The 26,396-nt window shown below is 41.5% G+C and overlaps 1 protein-coding gene across 1 annotated transcript in view; it reads left to right on the top strand.

The window, feature by feature from the left end:
• The first annotated feature begins 6,221 nt into the window (after positions 1–6,221).
• The window catches only part of iqsec3a (IQ motif and Sec7 domain ArfGEF 3a), an 88,452-nt gene continuing 68,277 nt past the window's right edge, over positions 6,222–26,396 (top strand). The window contains exons 1-2 of the mRNA XM_070929280.1: positions 6,222–6,790; positions 23,628–23,708. Of these exons, the coding sequence (XP_070785381.1) occupies positions 6,222–6,790; positions 23,628–23,708 (650 nt within the window). The remainder of the gene's footprint in view (positions 6,791–23,627; positions 23,709–26,396) is intronic.

Genomic DNA, 26,396 nt, shown 5'->3' with positions numbered 1-26,396 from the left:
AAATAATAGCTGACATCTATATCAAGTTACCTCAAGCAAGCAGTTACTTGTGAACACGTCCAGAAGACGAAGCAACATTAGCGTGAACCGAAACAGTAAAGTAGTGGGCGGTAAAACCAAAACAATGAGCTGAAAGATGCTAAAATGCTACGTAGACCTGAGGGGAACTGCAGAACCTGTTGATAGATCTTTGTGGGTTCGTCACTAGGTTCGACTTCACATTAGACATTATATATATATACACAGTCATTTGATCTATTGTGAATTTAAAAACATTGATTAGTGCTGCTTTAAATGAACATCCACATTGGCTCTTTCCTTATTTTAGTATTCTCTGTCTTTTTGTGTGTTTCTCACCCATAAAAACGGTTTCAGGGCTGTTTCATCAGCATCAGCGGTGGTTCACAGCAGGTCAGGCCTCGTCCTGCCCACCCGTGACGGGCTTTGGTCTGTTTTTGTTCCCCTTATGCAGTATATTTAATTTATTGAACATTGTTAGAGGGAATCTACAAATCGCAGAGGAACGTGAGTCGATATGGGAATGAGCTACAGAGTATTGGCAGATTTTTCTCACTTGCAACATGAAGTATTCACACACCTTTTAATGGACTGTTTGAATTGCTCAGCATTGAGACTTGTTTGTAGGTGTATACAGTTTTAAAGGTGGTAAAAGCCCAATGATTCCTGATTATTTAGGGTGTTAAACAGTGTGCCACTTCACCTCACACAATTCATCCACCTTAAACACGTGTCTTACTAAATTCTCAACTAAGACCCTCAAGCACACTTTTATCTCCTTATTTCTCATCATGGGAAAAGCTCTGCATAAAATGGGACAATCAATGACACTTCACTTCAGATGCTTAATATGTGCATCTTAATCCCAGCACTGCACCATCCACACTTTTCCACCCATCACCTCTAATGGTTTAAGTTAATCTACAATAGGTACCCGTGGCTTCGCTCCCCTCTCATTATTGATCTCCTCTGAGCCAATAGGGAGGGAGAGGGGGCTGATGGGTATTGGTTTTGGACACCAAAGCTGGCCAGGGGTCAACAAGATGCAGCCATTAAAGATTCCCCTTGGTTTAATCAGGTGGAAGCTTTCAAAGGGGCAACAAACAAACATGGAGTAGAAGTCAGGTCTTATATTCAACTTAACAAGAATACAGCTCAGTTGAATTTTATGTTATTTATTCTGTGTCCTTCAGAGTGACATTGACAGAGACAACTGGAATGAAACATGTTTTGGTATTTTGACTCCTTCTTTTTCTGAATCTGTGCAGTGTATTGTGATTTAAAAGCTCCAGAAACAAGTTAAACTGAATTTTTAATGTTTCTGCATTTTGGAATAACATAGTCAGAGCTATTTTCCCATTGGAATATTTAGTAAAAAACCTCCACCTTATCCCAAAGTCTGCATTATATGGACAAGATGGCAAACTACTGGTAATTTCTGGGCAAACTAAATCTTGGAATCAAAACCCTCTATATGACACACAGAGAGAAACATGCTCAGCTGATCTGAAGTCCCCAAAGGTCTCCCTGGAGCGACTGTGTGAACAGCCTGTCTCAATGAATTATTAATAATGATGTTGGAATTTACCACCTTGGAAGATGTTGGAAAAGTGCAACCATAGAGGTACAGGTTTGCACAAACAGCAGCAAACATTGTCAGCTATTGTTGTCCAAATCTTCAAGAAGTCTTCGTAGTTTTTAAAATACACTGCTTCCCATTCCAGAAACCTCTAACATTGCTGGCACTAAATAAAACTGAACTGTAGCCTATTTTTCATAACCCACATCTCACTTGCATCAAAGCAAACACTCCTGTTTCTTGTCTGCTTCTCTTTTACTTCCATCTCCTCCTCGGTGTGGAGATGCTTGGAAAAATCAATGAAGAATAATGGCTTTTACCTCAGCAGTGTCTGTAGTATTTTCAACATTCAGTGTTGGCCTTTCTTACTCTTGTTGGATTAAATGTTTAAACTGAAATTAGAAATCCTAACACTCTGCTGGATTGGTTTAAAGTACATTTGCAAGTAAAGCCTCACAGAGCCATTAGACTTATATTATATACTAAACTTTATATTAAAAGATGACCTTTGGAAATCACATTTTCCCCATGATGTTATATGAAGACAGCTGCATGCTGTGTAAATACTAAACAATAATTTTGCCACTTGACTAAATCATTTAAAGTGCTGTTCTTACCAGATGCTCATGTCAATGACTCTCTGACTTGCTCATGTCAAATGGCACTACTGCAGAGTGTCACTAATGAAGTGTAACGTTGCAAGTAATTAATCTCTACCTGACATTAATTGCTTTATCATGTCGTCGGTTCTTATCGCATCTCTTAATGTCATTAATGCTCCAAAGTCCTTGGAAAAAGGTTTAATTCCTGGCCCCTCTCCACCAGTCTTACTACGCGAACTTCCTCGACTTCTTTGGCATCATTCATGAGAAAAAGACGACAATGACAGCTTCATTTTGATAAATCTCTCTTTTTCATTGGGTTTTTTTCCCCCTAAAACCTTTCATGCCAAAGGGATAAAAACATCCATAACCAACGAGTCATCGTAGGGTATAAAATCTTTCATATTCCAAGTCAAGTCGGATACATGCAACAAGCCATTTATCAATATCAATGAGAAGTGCTGCACTCAGAAGAGCTAAAGAATAGAGCAGTTTTCTTTTATTGCTTAGTCTGAAGATTGGGGAAAAGTGAGAAATCACTCTAAATGCTGTAGTGAGAGAATGAAGGAGAGCTATCACTTTAAACAGAAACTTTTCAAATATGTATGTAGGTGCTGAATGCCATGGCTATTTAAAACAAAGGCAGGAGTCCTTGTTTGTTCCAGACACTTTTTATTTCGAACGCAACTTTCTGTTTCTCCGAATGTTGCTTTGGGTTCACTACAGTGCACTAAGAAGACTATGTGTGTTAGACTCTGCATCAAACACTGCTGAATAATGAGAGAGAATACGGCTGGTCTACTTTCAACTTAGCAACAAACCCGAGATACAACAGCACTCTGGGGAGTAAGCCTATATTGATATAACACAGTTTTGAAATTAAAAGTTCTGGAGGAGGATCCGAAGATGGGGCAAAACTTTAACACCGCCAACCAACTTTCAAACTTCTCTCTTTCAGGAGGGAGGAATTTGAATATCAGTGATCTCTCTAAGGTTGTACAGGTTTTAAATGTGATGAAACTCAAAGTGTGCTTTTTTTTTATAGCAATACTAGTGCCGTGGCTCCAAGAATGGCAATGTCAGTCTGTCGGTCGGACCACCACTTTAGTCCAGACTAAAATATCTCAAAAACTATTGGACCGATTGCCATGAAATTTGGTGCAGACATTCATGAGGATGAATCCAACTGACTTTGGTGATCCCCTGACTTTTACTCTGGCACCATTAAATTTGGTACAAACATGCATGCTGCCCAGAGGAGAAATTGTAGTAACCTTGGAGAACCCCTGTCTTTTCATCTGGCGCCATCATCACATCAAAATTTGTCCAATGCTTATAACCAAATACCTGTGAACCTAATAACATTCCCATCAGTCTCAGTTTTACTTTGTGTTAAGTGCTAATTAGCAAATGTTAGCATGCTAACACGCTAAACTAAGATGGTGAACATGGAAAACATTACCTGCTTAACATAAATGTGTTAGCATTGTTGTAGTGAGCATGTTAGCAGGCTGACATTAGCTTTTAGCTCAAAGTACCGCTGTGCCTATGAAGAGCTGCTAGCATGGCTGTAGACTCTAAGTCTTATTTAAAGGGCACTTAAAGTTTTCTCATCTGCAGATGCATGGTAACTGAGGTAAAAACTTAATTATTCGAATCACACTTTGTGCCCCGTCCTTGTCGTTTCAGATCAAGGATGTGTGACCCTCTAAGGCCTCAGACTCCTCTGTAAGGTAATTGGTGTTAAAGGTGGGTTGCGCCTCTTCCAGCACAGAGTCCATAATAAGCAAGGCTGGACCCTGCAGATGTCACCCCAACACCAAAGTCACTGCTGGCACCATTTCCATTTTTACAATCCCACTGCATTTTTGTCTCTGTCCTGCCATGTGTAGCTGGCCGGGTGTGCAAGCCATTTTTCACTTCATGTAGCTTGTAAAGCATCCGTATGGAAGAAGGGACCTGGCTGCACCCACACTGGCTCATCACTGTGGTCCTAATATTTCACTGTCTCAAGGTCATACGATATTTATATGACAAAATAGATATACAAATGCATTTCAGTTTTTTCTCTGTTGTCACAAAAAACAGCATTAATCACAGCATATCATTAATGTCACTCCTGTTCTGGATGAATTTGGCAGACCTCCTTTTCTTAATTAGAGTTTGACACTAATTAACAGTAATTTACTCATGCTGACTGTGGGCACCCTTTGGACCGATCATGAATAAACAATTAAGATTTGAACAAAAGTGACATAAGTTTTCCTTTTAGATCATCTTGTCAGTATGAAGCATTCTGTCAAACACAATCACAAAAGCTGGTTTCACATAGAAACATTATTCATTTGACAATAGACTAATGAGGAATATAAACGCACATTTGCAATGCAACGACTGAATGAAAGTGCAAATCTGAGAACCATCACACTACAGCAACCAGAGCACTCTCTCAGTGAGATACCACTTTAGTCTGTATCAGGAGGGATCATCTAAACCTAAAACCCATTTCCTTTCCTTGCTCTGCTTGCATGCTGCCTGTCTGGTTGACTTGTTTTTTTATTTCCCTTTAGGTAAAGTCAGAGATACCAAAGCATGAACTGAAATGCAGCCTCCTTTGCTCCTGCTATGGTAAAATAGCAATATGAATTTTTGCAAGTTGAGTATAGTTTCCCCCCCAAACTTCATGATTTGTTTGCATACCAAAAGAAACTCCCAGAAAATGGTGAATGTGCTAAAAAGAACCTACATCTACCATGTAAAAAAAATTCATTTCATCAAATAATTTTCATACTGTGCTGCTAAGTGAGCAGCATTAGGAGAAAGCCATTACATTCTCCACCATCTTTTCCAACCCCGCAGGGCAACATCCAAAAAAGAAAAAAGAAAAGTTACCATCCAACACACAAAGACTGCTGTGTGACAAAAAGAGCACCACGAGCGATACTAATCACATCACACATTCACGTGGAGAACAGGGTCTTCCTGAGCTGTAGCTTGTTTAATTCACATGCTGAAGTCACATCTAGAACACCAGAGGCAAATTTCACCAGATTTTGGGAAAGACCACGTCGACAGAGTCTCATCCCCCTGCTTTTACTGTGATAGAATAAAGCTTGAAGTGGATAGCTCAACGCACTGCAACATGCAAAGAGACAAAACACAAGCAAATGAGGAAAACATCTAAATGAAGAAGAAGAAAACACTGCAAAGAGAGAGGTAAACTAATGTTTCTTTTATTTAAACATTGCATGATTTAGATTTGGATTGTTATGCTAGTAAACAGCAAATGGCTAATGCTAGATTAACAGCAAATATCTGAAATACCGTCTGAGTCATACAATCAGAATCTTAGAAGGAAAAAAAGCACCTCTGCAGGGGCGTGCACCCCTAAAACCTGATTGGCCACCCCAGGTCCCACCCTGTTATACTAAACTATGATTGGCTATCTGCCCGGTCAGAGGCAGGACCTTAGTTTGAACCAAGTGTTTGACAAGTATTTTTGAGTGTGCATTATTTTCTTATGAATGTAGCCTACTTTTAGAGGTACAATTTCTTTTTGAGGACTTAAAGAATAATGTATGTATTCTTCCACCCTGTTGTGTTGTGATTGGTAGCTCTATTTGTCTTTTAGATACACATTTTAAACACAGAAATGTAAGAAACTGTTATCTAACTGTGGATATACATGTGAAACGTGCGAAACAGCTTCACAGTTTGCCCTGCGTGTTGACATCACCGGTTCACTACGGCCCCGCCTCCTTACTCCGCTGATGCTGATCCCCCCTTGCATCAGCACCATTTCTGGTATCCTCACCAAGTATCGAGAGAGAGAGAGAGAGAGAGAGAGAGAGAGAGAGAGAGAGAGAGAGAACTACCCAACCCCAGCAGATAGAGGCGTCAGACGGCCGCCAGAGCATCCCGGTTACGCACCGTTCACAGGCCTTATCGACGGTCTGCAGCGCCAGAAACAGCTGAAGAAGAAGTCAACATAGCCGGGCACACGGCCACAGCTACAGTCAGTAATGGAGAGCCTGCTGGATAATCCAATGAAAGCCGTTCTTTACCTGAAGGAGCTCACCACCATCGTCCAGAACCAGCAAAGCCTGATCCAGACGCAGCGCCAACGCATCGACGAACTCGAGCGAAAGGTGGAGGACCTGATAGGAGAGAACCGACAGTTGCGGGACCCCCATCACTACGTCCAGCAGACCGCTCAACATCACCACCACCACCACCACCACCCGACTCACCGCAGCGCCAGTCCCCAGGCGCCGGCACACCTCCATCAGCACCCGGGGAGCAACAAAGCTGCGGCTCACCTCGGCCAGCAGGCGCAGCAGCAGCAGCCGCCGCCGCCGCAGCAGATTCCCGGTCTATCGGCCCAGCCTCAGCAGCACCCGACCCCTCCTGCGCCGTCCTCCCACCACCCGCAGCAGCTGCAGCTCGTCCCCACCTCGCCGCAGTCACCCAAAGCGAGCCAAGCCAGCCCGGACTCCGCCGAGGAGGACAAGAGGAGCCCCTGCTGCAAGTCCCTGGTTCCGCAGACTCCCACCGCTCTCTGCCGCTCAGTTGGATTGGCCAGGAAAGCGGAGTAAGTCTCCATCTTAACAAGAGATTCACAGTAAATTATGAGGAGTCTTTAGATTTTTCAGATAAAACAAACGAAAATCTTCCTATAATAGGCGCTTAATGCAAATCAGCTGCTGTATTTGTGTCTCCAGTTGCCTTTTTCAACATGAGCTTTTATTGAAAACTGCACAGTGTTTGTCAAACAAGTGATATTATTTCACCCGACTGTTGGGCTTCATCTCTTGCCTCACAAAACACACATGCAAAGACTCAGTATTGCATTCAGTGACCCTAATAAGATGGATATTTTCGCAGCTACTCTGGCAAATTTCCTTGTCTAAATATAGCAAATGTGTTTGGCCAGAAAACAATGTGACATCCTCAAGGGCCATCAGATGTAATGCCATAGCTTGTATTCACAAGTAAGGGTGCCAGCTAAATGGAAACATTTTCCAGGGAAGCTATTGAAGACACAGAAAAAATACACAATACAGTAAAAAATGTTGTGAAGTAGCCTAAAAAAAGGTACTGTGAGACTGTGCTGGGCTGCACATGATTTGCCTTTGATTAACTTCACATCCCCTGACAAGCTGAGGCTTAATTTTCTGACAGGTAATTCAAGCTCCTCCTGTATTTTCACATTATTCACTCAGTTGTTGCCCTGTTAAATCAATTGCATGCTTAATGGATATTGATTTTGAAGACCCAGGCTGGCATTTTAACAGTGGTGGTTTCACTGTCACTGCTTGGTGGGACTAAACGCTGGAGATACGATGTTTTAATGTGACTTGTAATGGAACAGAAGTTTGGTTAAATGATGCACTCAACATTTTGGTCAACTTGACGTGACCTTTATATGTTCTGTAGTGTGGCTCCTTGTGTTTCCACACTTTGAATGCAGAATGAAGTCTTCTTTAAAATGCATCTGTTTTTAGGCTCGGCTGAGGTAGCGATTTCACAGTTGCCCGGAGAGCGTGGTGACATTGTAAGCACACATTTTAAAACAAGCAAAGTGCCAACTCCTAAAGGAATATCACTGACTTTAAGACAAACATCAGCCCTCTCACATCGTCACATCTACAAAAAAAGAATCCCCACCTACGATTGAGGTTCGATTGTGCAGGCTGTGGGTGAGACTATAACAGCTTGTTCCTCATTAAGACACAAGCTGGAAGATGTCACACTGGGTGGAACATATCTGGAGGGAATAAAAGCAAAGAGAGAAAGACACTAGTGGTTGCCTATAAATCACAGCCTTACAGCCTCTTCAGAGTTCCTAATAAGCCTTGACAAGTTTGAATCTACTTCCTTATGGATTATACAAGCATTTTTCACAATTTTCTGATATTTTATAAACTAAATGATTAATCCATTAATTGAGAAAATTATAGGCAGATTAATTGATAATGACAACAATCGTTTGCTGCATGCTAAAGGAATTTTTGGACAGTGTTAAAGAGCATATAAGGGGAGATAGATTAACCACCTGCATTTCTCCAGCATCAGGACCTACTGTCACTTTATATTTTAGCATTGAGAGTTCATTCCAGGTGGTTTGTCATATCACAATACACACATTCCTATCAAATGAAGCTAACACTTTAAGTTACATAAAATGTCCTCACTGACCGCAGTAGGACGCTGTAGGACTCGTATTAGGACAAGTATTCTCCCCCTTTGAAGTTTTCATGTTTTATTGCCGTACAGCATTGAATCAAAGTAGACTTAATGGGGCTTTTTTGACACAGATCAACAGAAAAATACCCTTTAATGTCAAAGTGAAAACAGAGCTCAAATATAAAATACTAAATACTTGTTTGCACCCCCTCCTCACTGCAATGTTTCAAAACTACAAGTCCAGCAACCAATTCCACATTGGATTGAGATCTGGACTCTGATTCGGCCTCTCCGGGACATTAAGCCAATAGTGTGTCGCTTTGGCCTCATGCTTGATGTCATGGATTTGAAGTCGCAGGTTTCTTGCAGACTGCATCAGGTTTTTCTCCAGCATCTCCTTGTATTTTACTGCATTCATTTACCCTCACAAGCCTTCCAGGACCAGCTGCAGAGAAGCTTTTGATCAGTGTCAAAAACTCCCACATTAAATCCCCTTTGACTCAACACAATAAAACATGAAACCTTCTACGTTTTATTTGCACTGCGCTTCAGAACTGTCCGTGGTGCTGACTGTTCTTTGCTTGCCACTATCAAGGTCACATGAATTGCCTCTGCCAGAGCTGCGCACACATACACAGTGACACACTCAACGCACCGCGCTGAGCCCCATCTGTTCCACTCGGCTGCATTTGCATTGTTTCTGTTAATCCAGATTGATTTATCGTGCCATTAAGACATAATTCCTAAAGAGCGCAGGTCAGGAATAGTATACTTTTGCATGGATACTAGAAAAAAACACAACGGCTTTCATATGGATTCACTCAGACATGGACAAACACACGCGATATGAGTTGTACAAAATAAATGTCAGTGGGGGGGGGGGATTCAATAAGTGGGTTCATTTGTGATTTACCAACCATGTCCCCTGACACTTCTGCAGAATGATGAACAATGCTCGAGAGAGAGAGAGAGAGAGAGAGAGAGAGAGAGCCTACTGTACGCTCTCTTACCCATAACGTAAAAGCAGTGATACATGAAAGGCAGGAGATGTGAAGCAGCATTGTAATTTCCACTTATAGGATTGATCCTGGTCAGACAAGATGGTGTATCGCTGTGCTGTCAGTGCCGCAGGAGAAACAATACGTTTCTATTAACGGGTGGGTGACAGGGACATGTCACAAACTTTCTAATAAGGGTTGTGTGTATATGTGTCTGTTTATCTATCCACGTTATTCCTATAGACCCATGACACCTTGTGTGAATTATGGGTGCAACTTCAGGTGTCTTCCCTTTTCTTAGAGATTTGGGGAAAATAATTGATGTCTCTCACTCCTTAAAGGAAAAGTTTGACATTTTGGGAAATGAGCTTATTTGCTTTCTTGCCCAGAGTAAGATGAGAAGATTGATAACGCTCTGATGTCTGTGTTACAGTAAATATGAAGCTACTGCCAGCAGCTGGCTAACTTAGCTTCATCCGTACAAAAACCAAGAAAGAGTGCGGGATATAACCCCCCATGAAACAGCAATTTGTGTTTTTTTTTTAACAGATTAAACAAACTAGTTATGTCAGGCTAGCTGTTTCCCCCTGTTTCCAGTTTTTGTGCTAAGCTAAGTTAACCTGCTACGTTTATATTTAGCGTACACACGAGAGTGGTATCCATCTTTTCACCTAACTCTCAGCAAAGCAACTTTTTCTTAAAACTGGATAATGTGATCATACCTCTGCCCTCTTACACCTCCTTTAGTAAATTGTGCCCGACTTTATTTCGATTGAATAGGAGCTTTTCAGATTGGTCATCGCTTCACTGTCGGTAGCAACAGAATAAATAAAGTAGTTAAATATGCTACTGTATGTTAGCAAAAGGAACTTCTTCAGGTGGTCCACCCATCCCTTGATAGTGGAAGGCAGAGGCATGATCACATTGTAACATTAAGATTTGACAGGCTGCGTTTTCACATAATTTATTCCCCTAAAATCTCTTTAAGAAAATGGAAGACACGTGTTGCATACCGCTAACTCTCGCAGGAGCTGGTTCAGTGAAATGACTAACCGAAAGTCACGCTAGGAATAATAACACGGATAGGTTCTGGTGTAAATTAGTGAAGTAAGGAAACAAATAATCCCTGAATACTGGGATGTACTTGATTTCCTCCAGCTCATCTATGTTTTTTTTCTTGATTGAAAGGAAGCCCAGAATCCATTTGCAAAACTTTAAATGAAAAATGAAATGCTAGCTCACACACATCATGCATTCCTCATCTCTTCCAGTGGCATAATTTGAAGAATGCAAATCAAGGCTGCCTTCAGCTTTTTGAACAGTGAATGCAGTTGAAAAGTTGTTTCCATCTCTGGCAGATTTCTGCTCTGGTATGAGCTCAAACTTCTCAGACGGAGAATCTGAAGTGTTGCAATAGTGTTACTCAGGCTGAGAAAGGTTCTTAAGGGGCCTGTGTGATCTGAGGGAAGCCTTCAGCAATCCTGTCGACTCGTCTTTCTTCCTCCTCTCTCTGTCAACTGCACCTCCCACTCTCAGCTTCCATTCTTTGGCTTCTCATTTCCTCCCAATCCTGGACTCCTTGTTCCCAGCCTACAAATGATACCTTTGTCCACCTACCTCATTACTCCTTTTCACTTCTTGACTGTCCTTCTCCCCTTCATCTAAACTTCTTCTTCTCCACCATCCCATCCTATTTCCACCTTCCTGTTCTTCTCTCTTGTAATCAGCAGCTTATCCAACAGTGGCCACCTCTCTGCAGTCGGGATCAGTATTCAATCCCATCTTCTAGCCATCAGGCTCTACAGCACTTAACCCATCTCCTGGCTTGAATGGAGCGTTCAGTCCACCCTGTCCTTTGGTTCTCTGTATACGGCTTGAGGGCTGCCAATGTGTATGTTAAAATGCGAGTGTGTGAAGATTGGACTGTGTGTTCAGAGAAGTCGAGAAGAGTGATGATAAGCGTAGGCAAGGTGGTGTGTTTATGTGCGTGGAGGCGCGTGCATGTCTGATAGGCAGCAATCCTGTTGCCTGAGGTGGAAATCCCAGCGTTCTCATATAGCTCCAGGTGCTTCTCTGCTGCTTCCCAGCCTCCCACACACTCTCGCCAGATATATTAAGCTCTTGCTCTTACACACAAAACACTCACTAATGCACACAAACCCTAACACGCCACATGCCACCTGGCAGCCCGCATGTTTTTCCGCGTTGGGCATGACTCTACTCTGCGCTGACCATGCCCTCATTTTTCTCCGACTGGCCTTGCACCAGCCGGAGAGCAGAGTGTATACCATCTCCTGCCTGAGCTGGCCTCCTTCAGGAATAATCCGGGATGTATAGATAGCGCTTAGAGATTCGGGGGTTCAGCACACACATGCATACATTACATAGTTTTCCCGCTGAGTGCCTGCTGGATACTGCAGTCTCTCCGTGTTCTGATGCTCTCAGATCAATGAGCTTTGCCCGCACAGGCTCCACCAGCTATGCTAACCCTTTAGACCCACTCTAGCCTTGATCTCAAGGTGCTATATCCGTATCTTAACGGCAAGCTATCTTTAATCCCAATATACTTCAGTTTTACTTTGTGGGAGCGATGCACAGCCAACGCAAGGATAAACCTTAGAGCCACACGAACATGTGTTAATGGTGTGCGACACACAGTTTGCATCTCATCTCTTATCAACAGTCAACTTTGGTTGTTTAACCATGACTGCAATCTTTCAGTAACCTTAACCCTGCAGTTCTTCTTTTAAGCGTGGACACGGTTATTTTCTATCCTTAACTGAGAGGTTGGCTTGGCCAGATAGCGTACAGTGGGAGGGATTGAGAGAATGGACATATTGGTCCGATCTATACTTCTCTTGCTCTTTCTCTGTCCTCCTTTCTGTGTTTCTCTTCTCTGACTCCATTACTGGAGAGATGAAACCTCCTCTCCTGCAAACCTTGTCTCTTTACTTCGCTTCCCCTCCCCTCGGCCTGAATGGGAATCACGTCTGCTCGGTTATGACAGGGTGGCTTGGCTCGACTGCTGCTGGAATCCAAATCATGAATATCACATTTGGTGCGTAGTGCTTTTAAATTGCTTCATTTCTCAGAGGATGTAGCTGCCGGGTGATTCCTGACTCCCTGGTAGAATATTAGCTGTTTTCATGCACAAGTTGAGCAAAGGCGAAAGACTCCCGGTTGTCGGTAATCCAGCCGTGTGTGTTCATGTGTGTGTGTTAAAGATTGTGTTTGGGCGTTAAAAGGACAAGAGAACAGCTGTTGTAAGGGGATATATGGGATCATTTTCTGTCTTTTTCATTTATGTGGTGGGTGCATGGTAATCAAGGATGTAACTTGCTCAAGCTTTGGCTTACTGGACACCTCTGTTGGTCTGAGGTGTTGATCCAATTTAGTGAATATATCACCATCACTAAATTAAATTATACTGCAGAGTATAAATAAATAAGTCTGCTCTACTTAGTATCTTTGCAAATGATGTAAAATTTAAATAACCTGAATGTGTCGGAGGCAGAGGAAAACTATTTATGACTGTGCACAAAAACAGATAAAAATGCTCATCTCTAAATCAAAAAGTCACAAACCCTCTCTTGATTTTCCAGGTAGTTATATTTTGAGCAGGTCATAGGCTAACATCCCTATGAAACCCTTGCAAACACTATATCTTTTTAAGTCTTAATGTTAAAATACAAAGGCAATAAAATAAAATGATTTATGTGGATCTATTTGCTAATTATGTGCATTAGTTCTAGCCAGCAGCTTTTGATTGATGCTATATTTTGGCTGCCTTGCTGCACCTTTCAGGTTGCCAGATATTTTGTTCAAAACTAAAAGGGAAGATGGTGATGGAGAACATGTAAAAAGGTACATACTGTATATACAAAAACAGACAGACGGGCTAAATAATTAGACAGATTAAAGAATAGGACAGGGACAGAATAATTTCACAAAACATACTGAGAAGCCCCACAGGGCTGAAGAGTCCAAATGGTGTCCCACTTTCATCACAAGTTGGCTAAAATGCAAAACAGTTTCTTTCCAGCATCCCTTGCCTCTATGATTCCCAATCAATCAAAATGACAAAGTTTGGCTCTATTTTAAACATGGCTCCCAACTGGCAGTCCTCTGTCACTTGGGCAACATGCCGACTCACTGAAAAACAGACGTGTCTTCCTCGTCCTTGACTCTTCCAGACGCCTCAGATGACATCATCTTTTATATGTAAATATTGCCCGCCCACGTTATGGCTCTGCATACAATTTGAATATGTTTTTTGCTGTTAGTCATGTTGCACGAGCTGCACAATGAGTTACCTCCTTCGTGTTTGGAGGTCTGATTGATGCATTTCATTTCTTCTTCATGCAACTGAACAGTAGGCCTAATGAGCAATCAGCATAATGTGTGTGTGTCTCATTAGTATGCAATCTAATTTCTAAGTTATGGTTGCAAATGGAAATGTCATCAGTGTTGTCATCTGGTGTCAATCAATCTGATTGCATAATGTGAGCAGATAAATTGATTAAAAAATCAAAGCTCCATCCCTTTTCAACTCTGCGCATTCTAGTTCTCAAATATTATTTATGAACTGACGCCGCTTTTCAGCGCCAAACGATCGGACAACTTAACTGTCATTTAGTCACTGCCCTGTTTTGTGAAACACTCATCAGAAATCAGTGCAACAAGAATGTACATAATATGGCCCAACTGCAATTGTGCAAGCTTTGAATTGTGCTTTACAGGTTAAATATTTACCAAGTTGAATTCTCTAGGAGGCAGACCATTATTTTTTACATAAAAGAGAAGCCTTGGTGAAAATAGATTATGTTTTAAGGAGCCGGCCTCTTCAAAAGCTGTTAACCAACAATGCAGTTTAAAAATTTCATTGTGGAAGTAAGAAAATAGTGAAAACGTGCAGATGTGATGAGTGTAGCACTTGATAATACATCCCTCACACTCTTTTAATGACTCTGCAAGGCAGTACGACCCTACTATTAGCAGGCAGTTAGCAGCTGCTAACGTATGTGGTGTTGTAATGAATCAGATGTGTTGACCATAGACTAACACTTACAAATGTCTTGAAAATGGTGCATAATTTAAAAGTGCGTTGCTCCACTGTTTGTCCCTCTAAGATGGTGGGATTCCTCAAGGGCAGATAATGCTGTGGCACGACTCTCATTGGTCAGTGAGCTAATGACCTCTGCAGCTCTGGGAAAAGGGATCTTTGAAAGAAGGAACCGTGTGCAGTTATGGAAAAATGTCCACCCATCTGTCGCAGAGATTTCACCTCCTGAGAGCTTAGCGCTGAAAATCCCTCAACAGACAATCCTAATTGTTTTGCACCATGTGTACCAGTGTGCATCTGTGTGTGTGTGTGTGTGTATGTGTGTGTGTCCAACGAGGGTTAGGCGAGCGGTTAAATTATGGGCTCCTCACATTTTGATGTAAATATGTAGTGAATTTTTGGACTAATTTTGTGATTTAAATATAGCTGAGTAAATTTACCTGTGACAGTTGTCTTCACATCTGGTGAAATGACCTTACCTTAATGATGTAAGTTATGATTAAATCACAGCTCTTGCAATTTGAAAATTGTGGTCTTTCAAATTTGATGTAAACATGATGAATTGTTTGGCTCTCGCTCATTTTGCAACAGCAAGGTTTCTTTCATGCAAGGTCAGGGTTAAGGGTTCTTATGAGCATTTGTGTATTATTTATAGTTTACAGGCTACATATTGTGTTTCATAAACAATGTTAGGTATGCAATATATTGCCATTTTAGTATTATTGGGGTTCCTTCGTTGGTCATTGCTTGCTATCCAATCTAATCTCCATATCCACTGTTGCATTGTATACTCAAACAAACACACCCCATGCACAGGCGCACACTTGCCTAGGGAAATGTCAGGTATGGTTAACTTTACGACCCAGAGTAATGTTCAAAGCCATCCACCTAAGGCTGCGAGGCATTGCAGAGCTGATCGGAACAGGCACAGCATGTCCAATCGGCTTTCCTGGTCCTCAACACATCACACAAAGCCTCAACCAAGGCTAAAGCATGATTTATTGTACTGTGCAAGAGAAAAAAAGAGGGGATATATCCTCTTTGCTACTAATTTACCCCCATACTCGATCAGTCATTTGCATTCTTCATACCTGTGGATGCACATTAATGTTATACTTATGTGTGCTTTCTTTTGTTACATAATATTATAGAGAGGGGTGTCTTTCCTTGCATTAAATGCTTGGTTGAATGCAGAATTTAATCTTTTCCTGGAGGCCACAGGTAGAAATGACTAACCCGCATGTGTGTGGGTGCCCATGCACTAAATTTTGTTTAAGTGTGCCTCATTGGTGTGTTACACCCGTGACATTTCGTAAGCATTTGGGTTTGCCGCGTAATAGACTGTCTTAACATTCAGATGACCATAAAAGCATCTTGCCCTTCCCCTGCACTGTGGTTATATCATCAACGCCCCGTCTGTCAACCCCTTGATGCCAGGATTACATCATCAGGTACGCAGTGCCAGGGGGAGGAGCTGATGACTCTACCGGTGATGTCATTGAAGATTTCAACATCCTAAAAGAAGCAAATGAGAATAGCAGGACGTGAAGTGTGAATGAGTCATACGTGTGGGAACTGGAGTAAAGAAGTTATTGTACGTGAAAGATGTTTTTTGTCATATCTCCCCCATCATCTGCCTACGTCTCTTCCTCTTTCTTTTACTTGTTATGCACAAAAACATTTTTTTCTTCCTTGTGCAGAAAACCAGGACCATCATCCACACAAATACTCTGGTTCTGTGCCTCCCTTAATGAAGATGATTTACTTCAGCACAAAATGTATGGCTGCTGTTTGCTGGTCTGGTTGATGGGATTTTCCTCCTCAGCCCAAGCCCTGGCTCATATATGACAACCACGTCAGTTTGATAGCTGTCAAGCATCAGCACGAAGCATGGAGAATATCTGTGAAATTTGACCCACTGCCAAGTCTTCAGCAGATGGCCCTGCAGCAACACAGTGTAGCGTGATGCTCGATACGAGCTGCTCACACTACTCAATAGTGGAGGCACCAGCTGGAGATCAGATGAAAACAGTAGGAAAAACTGCTGCTTTCATGGGAAAATGAGCAATAGCAATTTTTGTATTTCTTTTTTTTCTGCTACTAGTTTAAATATCCTTTAGTGATGTGTTTTTTTAATCTTTTCACCACTCTGTACCGCACCTTTCAACGCCATGAACGCAGCATTTCCGTTCACGGGTACCTTACGAAGGAAGGAGTAGGCTAAACCTCCTGGAGCTCTTTAGAAAAGACCGACTTTGTCTTTAGCATGACAGCTAAATGTTAGCATGCTGACAGGTTCTGTCAGAAAGAGCTCATCTCAACAGCCTTGACAACGACACATTGATTGATTGACACAAACACAGACAAATCAGTGTTGAATTATGGTGCATTGTTTATGTTTTTAGGTACAATTTGGTAGAATGTTGAAAACCAGGACATTTTAGTGTTTTACAGATAGAAACCAAATAGTAGAAATTGTAGAAATAAATCAAGCTCAGTTTCAGTCTTGAACCCCCCAAGCCCACGAACATGGCTAAAATCTCTCAAGCCACATGTTGGCAAAACAAAATTTGTTACACTAAATAACCCAACAAGCACTTGCATATTTTAAACCAGCATGAGAATCATTTCAGTCGAAGTAACTTCATTTCCATTTTTTTGTGACAAAAGACCTGTAATGTCTGCCACTGTGTATGGACTAAAAACACAGATATCTGTCACAATGCTGCGAAAAATCTTGGTTAAAGAACAACACATTTTCATTTCTAACACACACTTGTCCAGTAGAAATAAATCCAGCTCAGTGTCAGTCTCGAAACCCTTCAGCTGACGGATCTCTGTCTGACAAGCGAGCACCAAGAAGTGGTTCACTCCTGTTCCTCCTCCCGGGCTCAGCTCTCTCCTTCTCTGCTTGTTTTGCCTCCTCCGTCAAAGGCTTCTCTTTTAAGTTTTATTGAAGGGGGACCAACAGTTGGGAGTTGAGTTGAAGAAAAGTGTAAAATGTTGAGAGCCTAGTAAGAACTCCTTCTTCTTTGATTTTTAGTGGATGACATCAAAACTTGACATTACCTTTGATATTCTAGATAGCGTATGATTTTTCTTCTTCGGAACTGATGTAGCTGCTGAAAATATCCCAAAACTGATGACACACTGCTGATATTTGTCCCGGTAAATATTCAAATAAAATCTTCAAATTGGTCCGATGCTCTTCAGAACATTATTGCCACCAGCTTACATGCTATAACTGTGATCTCAAGACAGACAGACATGATGCAGCATAAATGGTTTCATATTTACTGTCAAGTGTCGCAGTGGAATCAAGTAGGCCACAATGAGACAGAGAAGCTCAAATGTTGCAGCTTTCCTGACACTAACACCGTGAGGAGTTTTTTTTATAGGGATCAAATACAAGGACGAAATGTTGTTTTCTTCCTCCTTTGTTAGCTTTCTCTTGGGGAAAAGTGGTTCGGCTCTCTCGTCCATCAGCTCCCTCAGTTTCGTTTGCAGAAGGCGAGCTAAGCAGCTTGGGATGGCCCAAGAGTCCATGCTGACGTAAACCTTTCAAGGAGGCTTTTTTATTTTATATTCACTGTTGATATGGTAGGCTTTCAGGACATTTTGAGGTGTGTTTCTGAGCGTGTGTGTGTGGAAGAGTCGTGCTCATACAAGAGACGTCTGATTTAGTCCAAGGATATTTTTCAGCTAATAATCCACTGCACAATCATGTTTAATACATCATTTTAACCTCACAAAGAAATGCACACACCACCACCAAGTGTGTGTAGTTGTGTGTTGCGTTTATTCTCTCCGAAAGCCTTACACACTCTTATCCTGTAAAACATAGTGATAAACTAGCACTTACAGCGACTGCCAATTTGCCAAATGGAAGTGAACATTTTGAGTGTCTTTTTTTTGATTCAACGCGATGAAAGTGCTTCTAGTAATACTTCCATGAGATGACTTGACTTGAAATGCATATGATATGTTAGGAGATCTAAATTAATCTCAAGGATTGTAATGATTGTAATGTAGAGTACCTCCTTCTCTTTTTACCTTTTTGCTAGGTGTGAAATAAATAAGCATGACAGGCAGAATTGCTTGGTTTTAAACCCATTTTCAATAGAAGGTTGTTTTGCTCAGGATTTACTTTGAACTCACCTTACTGTTGCTATATATATATATATGCATGTTCTTCTTTCCTTTTATAAAAGCTGCTGCTGATTTGACTTTGACCTTGACTCTGAAATTCATTTATTCCAACATGTTGCACCAAAACAAATGTGGAAATGAAATAATGGCAATACACAAAATTACCTTTTTAAGCAAGCAGTCATGCACCCCCTGTACCACTGTCGTTAATATGTTTGCTTGCTCCAAGGTCAATTGTATTTGTATTTACCATGTGTGGCCTTCAGGGGCAGACTCTAATATGGCATATTATGTTATTTCAATGAGCGAACATGCGCACAGCTCCCCCCCCCCTCGTGTGTCCCATGCTTCAAATTGTATCACTTCAGCGTGCACACATCTTTTTCCGCCTTGAGCCGAGTTGAATGAGCCGGAGAGCTATTGACGCAGTAGAGCTGAATTCAACACAAGAAGGAGTGCATCGACAAACACATTAGACAAGAGAAATTAAAGCAAAATACAATGAAACCGTGATGTGCAGATTACACCCGCCCTCAAACGGACCCAGTGTGTGGAAGAGCTTATAAAAGCTTATAGATTTTTTATAGGTGGTATTAGCGAGTTTAGGCCACAAGGGGAACTGAGTCAGTGGTGTGGAAGATCAGAAAGCAGGTCATGCGAGTTCAGTTTAATCTTCAGTGTGTGTGTGTGTGTGTGTTTGAAACTAGAGGCAAGGGTTTGGAGATTTTTGGGAAATTTTCTAATTCGAATGCGTTAAAAAATAAGTGTGTGTGTGTGGGAAAGACATGCAGAGATTAATTAGGAAATTATAGCTTCCAGCCCTCTCATATCTGTGCAACTTGTTTCTAGCATGAACATTTTCATGATATATGACGTGATAGTTATGATAGTGATATCTCTGGAGCACAGCAGGGCCTTTTAAAAAAACTCTCCTCATAAACCAAAATTGTTTTGCAAGTGCTTGCAAGCAGTTTTTGAGCAGAGAGATGGCAGAAATAATGGAGAGAAAATTGTGAGAAGCCAGAGATCAAAGCAGAGAAGAGACAGATGGTTAAGATGAATCAAAAGGAAGGTGCTTTAAAAGATAAAGAGTTCTCATCCTCTCTCCTATAGAGGTATTTTTGTTCAATATGGTGAAATCATGGGTTCAGATGTGACCGTACTATTTTTTCCCCTCAAGGTATTGACACGTGTCAGTCATGGTGTCATCATCATCATTCACCCTCCTCGCCAATAACACCCATTGATTGAATTTAGAAGAGCTCTGGTTATTTCATCGCCGTTGTCAAGAAAAGGACGACTCAGCAGGTTTGGAGTATCTGAAATGATGCTGTCTTTATATATCGTACATATATCAGAGGCAAGTCCTAGTGAGATGCACACATTTGAAACCAGAGCAGGAAAGTGTTCATCTCAAAGGTGTAACATGGAGAATTCAATAGGTGTAAAGTAAATTGGCAGCATTTTTGTGCTTTTCTGTTTTAACAACAAGCTCAGGTAAGACTTGGGTAACTCGACGGTAAACAATAAATGCTGTGTCACGGAAGTATCGATCCCTTCATCCAACTCTTGGCAAGTGTTGCCGTCTTCAGGTGACAGTTCTTTAGGTTGTGATGTTTCAGTCTTTTTCTTAATTAGGGCTAGTCACCTTGTCTTCGGCTGGTCCTTCCTCCTTTTGTCACTGGTTCCAGCGACCAATCACAAGCCTGTCCGATTTGTGTGTGTAAAATAATATTAACTCATATGAGTTAACCACTAGTTTAGTGTTTTTGGGGATCTGGGCAGCAGGTTTACTTTTGTTTGTTATTTTCATACATCCATTATTTCAGCAAAATGTAGGTCATTTGACTGTCTAGTTTGACACTAGGTCTTATGGGTGGCTGCTGGGTTGTGTTTTGTTTTGACAGATAAGAATAGTGAAGCCAAGCCGTTTTCAGCTGTAGTGAGTCAGTGGGGATCTGTCGGGTTAGGAAGCTTGTTTTGTTTTGTTTGTTTCATGATTTGGCGCCACCTGCAACCCTTCCCCTTTGTTCTTCACCTCACTTGACTCACTCACTTCCTTTTCAGTTGGGTATTTGGTATTTAACTGTGAGCAGAAAGCTTGTAACTTCTGTTATTGTCAGTATGCAAAACAATAAATGGCAGTGCTTTGACTGACAACATTGGCAGTATGTTGCTTCCTTTATTCCTGGACACCTGCAGGATTGTAACAGCAATAATCTGAATAAGTGTATCCCCAAAATGTTCAACTATTGAAAGATACTCAAGCCACTGATTATGTGACTCTGTAAAAGACATTCTGTCCAAAACCTTTATTAGGTTGGTGTACGTTTGCTGTAAATTTTCAGCAAGTAAATAACATTACAACAGTATTAACGCTACACAATTGATTCACGTCTATTAACCTGGATGTTTTCATACCTTGTCCTGCAGAATATACACCCTTTATCTGTGTGAACAAGTGGCTCTGCTGTTTCCAACGCTCGCACTAATCTGTGTCCCCTCAGAGACCGCCTGTGTTCTCGACCTATTAAAAATGGCCACAGCGGTGTCATGGTCGTTAAGGCGAACACAATTAGAGGAGCCGTTAACAATGGGAATTAATTTGCTGTCATACCCTCCCTGCACTGTCTACTATTGTTGCTGTCAAATACCCCCCAACCTCCCTCTCAAGGTCTTTCTCTCTGTTTCTGGCTGGCTAGCCTAAAAATTCAAGTTTTTTTCTTTGTGATAAACTATTGCACTTCACAGCACGGAGAGCAGGTGGTGAAGAGATTGTGGTGTTCTTGAGGTGAACCAGCAGGATGTATATAAGGAGACACACAGGTCTCCTTGTTTTCTCTGTCCTCACCCAGGGGACAGACAGGAGGGGAAACAGACAGAGATGAGGGCAGGGAGATTGACTACAGGGCAGAAGATAAAAAGGCAACAGAGCGGCGATGAGGGATGGATGAGTGGTTGCTGCTGGGAATATTGGCCTTGCTGTGTCGTCTTTAGGTCGCAGCTCTATGCTCTCCGTCCTTCTACACGTCTTGTGTCCAGGGATAGGACAGGGCATATGGAAAGCGGCTGCTTTTTTTTTTTACTGGCTGCGTCTTCTGACAGTAAGAGTAATTGAGCTAATTCCTCTCTTGCGTAACACACTGTGCCTGTAAGACGCGGGAATAGGGGGAAGGGGAGTCATAGAGAGTGATGGAAAATCAGTGTAAAGGGCACAGAAGGAGAGAAGAAGAGTGGGGGGAAGGGATGGTACTGAAGAGTGAGATGGATGAAGCCTGAAAATCAAGAATGTGAAGCGGCGTACAGGTTGAAGGAGAGGAAAGCAAATGAAAGCACTCTTCGCTTTCTCACATGCGCATTAAAAATTGATGTCCGTGCTCTTTCCTTGCTACATTTCTGTATCACCTTCACTTGTGAATGTATATCTACAGTACGTTCCAGTAGTAAACAATGCTTTCAAGCATTATTGGTAGATTTAGTGCTCTCACTATCCTTGATATTGTACTTATTTTTCATCTGCCAAAACATGTCCTCAAGTTTTGCCATTATTTTTGCAGTTTTTCCATTAAATCTGAATGAAAGCTCTTCGGTTCAGTTACTGGAACTGGAAAGTTGGAAGAAACGCTCAAGCCAACCTCTCTTTTAAGTGCTAAAACTTGTCATACTTCATGAAAGGCAACCTCAGCAATGTGTTTAGTTGTAGGGTAAAAACTTTTTATGGAAAGGATGAAAAAATAAGAGAACAAGGGTGGATATTACTACCAACTACCATCAACTAATGGATTTCTATTTTGATAGTAGATTGTTTATCAAACATATGCTAAACATTTGCTGATTCCAGCTGCTGAAATGTGAAGATGTTGCTGCTTTTCATTGTCGCAGTCATGTTTTTTGGGAGGCTCTCCTTGATTCGAGGGAATAAAATTTCCAGAAGCAAACATTTTTTACGGGACCCTAAAATTGCCATATAAGGCTACCTCTTCCGCTCCATTTGTGGGCAGGATTCATTCACAAAATGTAAAATTTGAACCGAAACAATAAGAAAATATTAATAGTACAAATATTAGTATTGACATGCCTCAATAAAAAGGAAGGAAAACTATCTTACATGTATCATGTTCTATAATGTTGTGAGGTGTTGCATTTGCTGACAAAATCTCGCCAGATTCATCAGTGGCAGCTTTGACAATGTAAAAGACATTTGGTTCTACCAAGGTCCAGTGTTAACAGGACTGCTGTTAATTGGGCAACAAAGCTATCAATGGCTCAAATCCAGGCAGCCATTGTCTTCTTCTTGCCAACCTACCCGACACTGGGCCAGTGATTTTATGCTACTAGGCTAATCTCCCTATAAATAAACACTGTGTAAGGCGGTGTGAGGGCCAGAGAGAGTTGCTCTGAAACATGAACATAAAAGAAGCAGACATTGCAGGCTGTGGTCTTTAACGGTGAAACAGACTTTCCTTGGTCATAAATCAGAAAAGAAGTTGTGTTTGGTTGATCACACGAGAATGCTGATAAAACCAGAATGCCTGAGGCAAGATTGAGTCAAAAAACAAGCAATGGGTCAAACACGCAGGCAGGCAAAACAGGGGGAAAGGCTGGAAAGCTGCAGCTACGAGGCCCAGTAGACAAAAGCGTGAATGCTGACTGACTAACGGGAAGCTGGTGTGTAGGTGACTGTAGGAGACTGGTCAGGTGGTTAGCTAGAATGGGAAATACACTGAGGACAACTGGTGGGCAGGTGAGGAATGACAGGATCCTGACTCAGAAACAGGGTTCTCCTTTAAATGAGACCTGTGTAAAGGGGGTCTTAAATATGCAGGGGTTGCTGGATGTAAACTTCCCCAAATCCAATGAAGAGCAGGACAGAGCTGCTAACGTTAGCATGATATAGTAGCAGGACTCCAATTCAAAGGGGTGGAAGTGAAAGTCAAATGAAAGATCTTAACTTTTACCATAAAGTACACAATGACGTCCTTTTGATCTCTTCTATTAATTCTATCATTCTGTTTGTGCTCTTCTTCTCACAGCAACCAAACAGTGCTTCACCAGTTCTGCTGCCCGGCCCCGGAGGCCCCTGAGGGGGAGACCTCTACTGCCTGTGTCCCCAGGTAAGATGACTGCATCCTTGTAACATCTGCACAAATATTTTGTTTTTTAATTAATTATTTACTTTCAACAATTTAATTTCTATTTTCTGTAAATTTTAATTGCGGCCACTTATCATGCATCCTGTTAATAGCTGCAGTATGTGCTGCAGTAGCTACTTTAGGCAACACAACTACCCCAGCGGTGTTATCTGAGTTGAAGTGGTTGTAAGTGCTTCAGTTTCTTCCAGGGACAATCTGAATTTCTTCCCCTCCATGATAACATTGAGTCAATATGAAGGAGACTTCTGTCACAACAGCTTGGGTTTTGGGTCTTGTTTAGGCTTTGAGATTGTTTCCTGAGTGAATCTGAGACTCACTGGATACGATTTGTTATTTCCACCGAGCGTTAGTGCCCGTGTTTGTCAGACTATCGAAATAAATCCACTGGAGCACAGTGGTAATATGCAAATCAATCACATCGAGATCCCATTTCCTGGACAATGGTCAAGTCCTTGGTGGAGCTATCTGTGTGAATAATTGGAAAAATATTACATTGAGTTTAGCAAGCAAAGCAGGACGATAATGCTGTTATCATTTTTTGTCAGATTGGCAGATGACATTGAAAGAGCTGATGCTGCCAGTTGGAAATCCAACTGTGTGCAAATACTTGTATATGAATTCCAAAAAGTCTCTTTTATTTCAGTAAAAGTTTTTCAAGCCAGCCAATTTAAAAGCTCTAATGTTAGTTTGATGAGGTAATTTGCACCCACTGTCCTGGGTAATATGAAAAATAGAACAACTAATAATTAGCTGCTGTAATACCTGCACCTTTTGTATGATGCCTTTGAGGGAGTAAAATAATTGATAGTGTTGGTGTTGAATAGGCTGTCGACAAAATATAGAATTAGATAAGCAAGAACAAAAAGAAATAATAAACACCCGTTTCAAGCAGAATTGACAGCACAAAATGTTGTGTTTGCTTCCTGCTTTTATTTACCCAAGTGCACTCTGCCACCAGAGTTTCACAGAAAATTATGGCATTCATCTGGCCAAGGCGCATCAGTAGCAATTAAGCCATCCGTCCCAAAATGGTTTGTTTGTTGTGGGCTGCATTTTCTGCAGGATTGTTTTGCTGCATTGTCTGAGCTTGGCAGAAAATAGAAGATAAGCAAACGCGTATTGATGGCAAATCATAACCCCCGCGGTGCTGGACATAATAAGTGGTAGAAGGCTGCAGACCAATAAGCACTGACAAAATCACACTTTAAACACCTCAGAGGACTGTGTTGTATTAAATCAGCCACATCTGAAGGACAGAGAAATGTAGGGGGATGGGAGAGCAGTGAACTCTTATTTTTGGCTTTGTTTACCATTTTAAAGAACTTCATAAAGCCATCTACAAGATAAATCATCAGATGGTGACAGACTCAAAACCCAAGTCTCTTACAGTATCAAAAGACACTTCGCGGAGATTCCAGAGACAGTGGTTAAAACTGAACATGAGTGACTTTCATAAAATCAAAGCTGGAGGGGAAATTGGAAAGGTGGACAAGAATCGATCGGAGTTCAGCAGCTTGAACTTTGCTTGATAGAAGCCGTTTGGCGCTGTTGTGTTTTGTGATTGCTTTGTGCTTAGGGACCATTAGCTAAAGGTACAAACAAAGTGCACAACAGAAGGTCCATGCTAACTTGTTAACCCCTCCAACTCCTCAAAACAACCCCCCCTGACGATCTCTGAAGCAAACCACTTCAAAAAGAGGACTCTCTGGGGCTGAGACAGAAAGCAGCTTGTGGTTTTGTCCTTCTTTTTTGTTCTTGTTGCGTCCTATCTCTTTTTGAAAGCTGTATTCTGTTGTTGTTGATTTCTGTATTTCCGCATTGTTGTCAGTGATTTGTTGATCATTTACTCACGTGGCATCACCACATCACATCACAGCGACATAACTCCACATAGCACCCACACCTCATTGCGTCCATCATCATTCATGTTCACTTCATTCGGGCTTGTCTCTCCACTGTGGTCACATTAAGTTTGAAAGAGTCATGTATGAATATTACCATGTAACAAAAGTGTAATTTATGCAATGTAAAAACTACCATAATGCATTGATGTGTGTACTGTAGGGTCTTTCCCATGCTGGAAACTGGTGAGCCTTCTTGTTGACACATGTAATGCATCTGTGTTCATGTGAAAAAAAAAACAGTTCTTATCATGTTGCATGCTTTGGCTTGGCAGTGATCAGAACATAGCTCCCTGTCTATCTGTGTGTGTGTTAATGTACGTGTGTGTGTGTGTGTGTGCCAGTGTGTCACTACGGTACACACGGCATATGTTAGATACTTTACATACTCCAGGAAAACACACAACACTGTGCACAACACCAGATCAGCAGGGAAATCTATAATGATAGACTGGCCAAAAGAGATGAGTGAGTCACATCACCTTTACTGAACCCAAAGCCTTTTTTGCTTGTTTTTTTTCTCTCTTTATTTACAGGCTCTTAGCAGAGTCGCTACATGTCTTAGCCAGGCATGCCATATGCTTTTATTTTCAAAGGGCAAATATCCGAGGAGAAGAGAGTGTCAGTGTTCCAGGAATATAAATGCCATGTTGATGGGACATTCTGCGCCTTAGTAATGTCTAAAATGTATATTGATGTCATTCCTATTTGTATTTGTCTCTCTTGGGGTAAGTGTCTCTACTTTTTG

Source organism: Enoplosus armatus, chromosome 22, assembly GCF_043641665.1.
Source record: "Enoplosus armatus isolate fEnoArm2 chromosome 22, fEnoArm2.hap1, whole genome shotgun sequence".
Classification (NCBI taxonomy): Eukaryota; Metazoa; Chordata; class Actinopteri; order Centrarchiformes; family Enoplosidae; genus Enoplosus; species Enoplosus armatus.
This window is presented reverse-complemented; position numbering and strand designations above follow the sequence as displayed.